At 38.4% G+C, this 5500-nt stretch overlaps 1 protein-coding gene across 1 annotated transcript; it reads right to left on the bottom strand.

Moving 5' to 3' along the window:
* Positions 1-3910: 3910 nt before the first annotated feature.
* On the bottom strand, positions 3911-5282 carry LOC111902324 (uncharacterized). Its single transcript, XM_023898166.3, has 4 exons — positions 4961-5282; positions 4611-4874; positions 4371-4530; positions 3911-4276 (listed from the first exon to the last, which is right to left on the bottom strand). The coding sequence occupies exons 1-4, from the start codon at positions 5165-5167 to the stop codon at positions 4098-4100; spliced, it is 810 nt and encodes a 269-aa protein (XP_023753934.1). The 5' UTR covers positions 5168-5282; the 3' UTR covers positions 3911-4097.
* Positions 5283-5500: the final 218 nt, after the last annotated feature.

The following is a 5500-nucleotide window of genomic DNA, read 5'->3' as shown; positions in this document are numbered from 1 at the left end:
CATTTTGATCACTTAATTAATTATAAATTAACTAGGTGTGAGACGCGTATGTTATACGGGTTCGATAAAACAAAAAATTAAATATGAAAGTTTAAACAAAAATTTATTTAAATTTAAAATTTTAGATTTGAAATTTAAAATTAAAAATTTGAATTTAAAAGGAAATATATTAAATATTATATGAGTAGTAATATTATAATTTATTGGTTATTTTGAATTAAGGTAATTATTAATTGAGGTGTAAATATGATGTGTTAATTAAGAAAAGATAAAAAATAAGAAAATGACAAATGGAAAAAACATTTAATCAAAAATACCAAAAAATGACATGTGTCCAAGTTAATGAGCGAGTGACATGTGGAAAAATTATTTTCATTTATTAGGTAGGATTCTTGATCAATACTAATTAAATAATATGATTATATTAATATATTAGAACTTATAATATATTAATATAAATCATAAATATACTATTCTCAAAATACTATCCATATAAATTGTGTCGGTGAAGTGCAACCCAAATGGACCATGCCGGGTCGGGTCAAGTACATACCAAATATAGTTATGGACTTAGACATTAATCCAACAGTAGCAGCGTGAACTGCCACCGTTTTTTGTTTCTTTAAGGGATCCTGTGAAGTCTGACCCTTTCGCTGCTTCCAGAACTTTCTTTTTCCACCACTCACCTTTGCTAGTTCAGGAGTGGTTGTTGTTGCATCAAGATCAACTCCGTGATCTATGATGGTCTGCGCCACGCACTTGGCGCTATCAAAAGTGGTTGGCTTAGCAGCCAAGAAATTCCCTTGCATTGGGGGTATCAATCCCCAGATGAACCTCTCAATTTTCTTGCTTTCCGGGGTGACCATTCCCGGACAAAGAAGAGCCATATCATAGAATCTAGTTGTGTAGGAGGCAATGTCGGAACCTTTCATCTTCAGGTTCCAGAGTTCATGCTCCAGTTTCTGCATCTCGCCCCTTGGGCAGTATTCAGCGAGCATGAGCTCCTTCAAGCTCTCCCAACCCATAGCATTTGCTACCGGTAGGGTTAGGGATTTGACGCGACAATTCCACCAGGTCAATGCATTGTCGGTGAAAGTGCAGGCGGTGAATTTCACCTTGTTGAATTTAGAACAAGAACAAATTTCAAAGATGGACTCGATCTTCTCGAACCATCGAGTCAGAGCAATAACACTTCTATTGTCGTCAAAAGGTGTGGGTTTTGCGTTCATGAAGTCCTTTTGGAAAACTCCTTCTGGTGTCCCTGACTACCTTCATGATTTTGGGGATGAGTACCACCTCCCGACCCACCAGAGCTGCCAGGATTAATCTGTGACATGCGGCAGCCATAGCGGCAATAACAGCTGCCTGGAACATAGCGGGATCGAACTGAGGAGGTGGCGGTGGGGGATTGTTGTTCTTTGCGCTGGGTATTTTCCTTGGAGGCATCTTGTTCTAACAATGATCAGGAAGAAGAGGATGATAAGGAATCTGAATTGAATTAAGAGATATGAAGCAAGAAATATCTCAATCTGATGGGTAGAGTGTTCTACTAAGAGATAAACAAGGGAAAGCTACTAATGCAAGTAATTTGTCGCAAAAGGAATGAGTAGCAACACATGGAAATGATTCTCTGCAAGGAATTTGACTCTAGTAAAATACTCCTATAGTATTTTGTGTTTTGTTGTACCGATATCTTGTTGTATGGATGTTGGGTAAGTTTTAGGCCTGCTGCACGCTACAGTCACTCCCAAGAACATGTTGGTCAATTCTCGAATGAATATAGTTGATCAGGATATATTGACCGTAGACATGATTATATAACTGCTCAGGTTTAACCACACTGTCCAACATCAAATTACTTTTGTTTTGTTCTACTCCTGGTTACTGTTTCTGGTGTGTAGGTATACTTGTATACTTCCTGGAAAATACTTATATTTTAAAGTATACTTTTAGTTCAGATCACTTTGGCCCTTTTGTGTTTATAGTTGTATACCATGTAAGGTTCGGTATACTTAGATCACTATAAACAATAGCTCTGATACCAATCTGTGACACCCCCGAACCGTAGGAACAGACGGCGGAAACGTCCGGGGGTGGATGACGTCATGTGTAGTATCACAACAATCGTATCATAGTAAGCGAAGTAAACATAACCAGTACATTACAATATGAATATTTACATCTGTTTGAAAATATAGTTTGTATAAATCAAATGAAACAAAGTAAAAGACGAGACTTCAAAATACTCCGTCTTCTCCAAAAAGTTGGCAAGGGTGCCTGTCTATGGTTATCCTGAGAATACAAGTAAGTTTGAAAACGTATCAGCATAAAGTTGGTGAGTTCATAAGCATCTTTTTGTAATGAAAACTAGTCACTGAATTTGTATAAATGATTCATTTTCATTATAAGTAAAATATCGTTTGTATCGAAAACCCTGGTTACCACCAGTATGTAAGTGTATCTCGTTTGAAAACCCTGGCTACCACCAGTATGTAAAGTATGTTTTGTTTGAAAACCCTGGCTACCACCAGTATGTAAAGTATGTTCTGTTTATCTGGGAAAATCCCTTATTTTCCTGGTAATCATGTGTTTCTTGCTTTAATGATTCTGAAATTGTATGGCATAAGTATCACACTTATGTTGGTAAAGCAATTGTTCATGTGAGGTATATTATTACGTAAAAAGTGTCGTGTAATTTGCGAGTTTTATGAACATACTTAAGCTTGATACGACTGGAACAGACATCGATATCTTTATGACATTTGTCACCCGTAGACCTGCCGGTCCGACTGTAGCTAGCAGTCAGGTGCGGGATAGTCAGTCCCGTATAGATCTATATACAAAAGTCACGCTTTCCCTCCAGGAAATTCTGGTTCATAAGGGTAGTGCTCCACTTAGGTTATGTTGTAAGCGCCCAAGGACGTGTCTCCCAATTAAGTTAACGACTTTACGAGTAATAATATATATGTGTACTATTCTTTCGTATGTAAATCCGAGGCATGTTTTGTAGAGTAAAAATAATTATACTAAAATAATTATTTACTGTTGTACTCTTGTAGTAACGTAGGATATAAACTAAATCTGTTATAGTTTATGTATTCAACCGTATAAGTGGTTTGTATCTGTAAAACTGGAAATGAAATCCCCAAACTATACCTATTATAGTTTGATTGTAATGTTATGTTCATGAAATGTTCGGAAAGTTATGCAATTAAATTTAGAAAACGTCTCTTATGCTCTGCATGGTACAAAAAGGGATTAAGCATCTAAATACTTTATGAAAACCATTGATTTGAATAATTGCATAAGTTTGACTTGTTGAAAACTATTGTGTTTAGCTTGTATCTCCCCCCCCCCCCCCCCCCCCCCCCAAAAAAAAATGTTTAAAAATCGTAAAAGTGTAGGGGTATGAACTCACTGTTTGACGTAGGATTCGAATGTAAGATCGGTATGGATGCTGAGAGTCAACTGACGTTTCGTACGCAAGTGGATCTTATTAACATATGGTAAAACATATATGTATCGGATTAGAGTATTTCATGACTAATCATGACGGGAAACCACCCTAATGACCTGGAAATATTAGAACTAAGTGTCGGATCCATAAACGACCGAATGAGGGAGGTGTACGGCCACCCTTTGGGTGTGTATGGCGATGGGTGCATGGCTCATGAGTGTACAGCCGTACACTCATGATGGGAGGTGTTTTTGAGGTGATTCCAAGGTTCTACAAGCATTCGAGGAGTGTTCTAGGTCCCATACTTAATGGTTTTTCCAAGTTTAAGGCCAAATATGAGCATTAAAGTGGGTGTAAGGCCATATGTAATCTATTCGTTTATTATGTCATAATAAGATCTAGTCGTTTATTATGTCATAAAAAGCTCTATAAATAAAGGTTTGGGAATTCGAAGACTTGAACAAAACTAGCATTTATATGTAATCTTCTACATACAGTATTCATTTTTCAGTGACACTTTACTTGGAATGCAAATGTTATTGTTACAATAGTGGTGTATAGTGTATAGTGTATACACTATACATACACTTAATTAAGATATCTAAATTTGGTGATTGAAATACGAAAGAATGAAGTAAGATCAGGGCCATTTGGTGAACTCAAACACTTTAAGAACAATATCCCACCCAGTTGGGATCTGGGATATGAAAAGAAGAACATTTAGTACGTTCAATGCAATATGAAGGTTCCGGGCTGTTTCACTTCCTTTCTGCATAGGGGGAACAAGAGCAGCAGCTGCAGCCCAAAGCACCGTTATTGCTGTTCCAAATACTCCCAAAATCAGTAAAATCATTTTGTGATTTTTCCTATGTTTGTTGTTTCTAAGATACCAATCAATCAACCAACAAGTTACCTGCACCGGCGTATAGATGGGGCCCCGGGAATAGCTTTCCGGTCCTGAGATAGGTGTTGACTCCGCCGCCAATGGATTCAAACACACCAAACGCAAGCAAGATCGAGCCTGCGTTGAAATGTTTTTCTTTATATTGTCCCTTGATCAATTCCTTCCTTTCCTGTGAGATTTTATTTGGAGAGAATTTAGGGCAAAAAGTGTGATTACATGGATGGATTGCAGACAATTAGATGAGCAAACCTCAGAAAGCTGTTGAATTTTGACTTGAAGTGGTGAAGGAGTTGTGGATTGTAGTGGGGTTCCCTCGGGGGTGACGGGAACAGGCTTCTCTTGCTTCTTCAACTCGTTAATCTCATCCTGAATTGTTCGCACCCTCCTCCATTGCCATCCCAAATACCCAGCATAAAGTGTATAAACGAACAGACCACCCATCACAATTGGGTGAATCAAGGCCAGTGATCTCCCCTCCAGTATCCCATATTCGCCACCAGCAGCAAATGCATCCTGTTGGTGCCGGAAAGAAGCCTAATTAGTAAATTGCAGTACCAAATATATGAAATTTACTCGATGGAATTCAACGGGAGGCATGCCTGCGGGTTTAAAAAGAAGGGTAATGTGACTGCTGAAAGAGGGAGAGAAACCGATTTTAAGTGGTGAAGGTGGAGGTGGAGGGCATTGATCGGATGATTAGAAACGTGTATTTTACTGGAATCGACGGATGGAATTAAGCATTGCGAAGGTGATGATGATTTAGAGGGAATCGTTGGGATTTGAAGAAAAGCGAGTGTGGTTGCCATACTTCTCTGTGTCCCGGTCGGATTTCCAGCCAGTCAGCCAGAAACTGCAAGTGTACACGGGGAAGACGGATATGAAGTTTGAAGATGTGAGGACTGATGAAGATAGGATGATGCCCTCGTGGCGCGTTGTGATTGGCTCATATGGGTTACGTTCTTTTGTTTTATCCTTGCAAACTCCATCACACTCCTACTACAAGAATCATTTACCACCATGAAATGAGTTTCTTTATATGTTGCTGATGTGGGTCTAGGAGAAACACAAGGCTTCCTACATCGCACTGTTTAAATCTAGAAATGAGTTTCACGAGAGAAGTAAAATACTTTTGGACATGT

Source organism: Lactuca sativa, chromosome 3, assembly GCF_002870075.4.
Source record: "Lactuca sativa cultivar Salinas chromosome 3, Lsat_Salinas_v11, whole genome shotgun sequence".
NCBI classification, from domain to species: domain Eukaryota; kingdom Viridiplantae; phylum Streptophyta; class Magnoliopsida; order Asterales; family Asteraceae; genus Lactuca; species Lactuca sativa.
The sequence above is the reverse complement of the archived record's forward strand: the minus strand, read 5'-3'. Positions and strand labels throughout refer to the sequence as shown.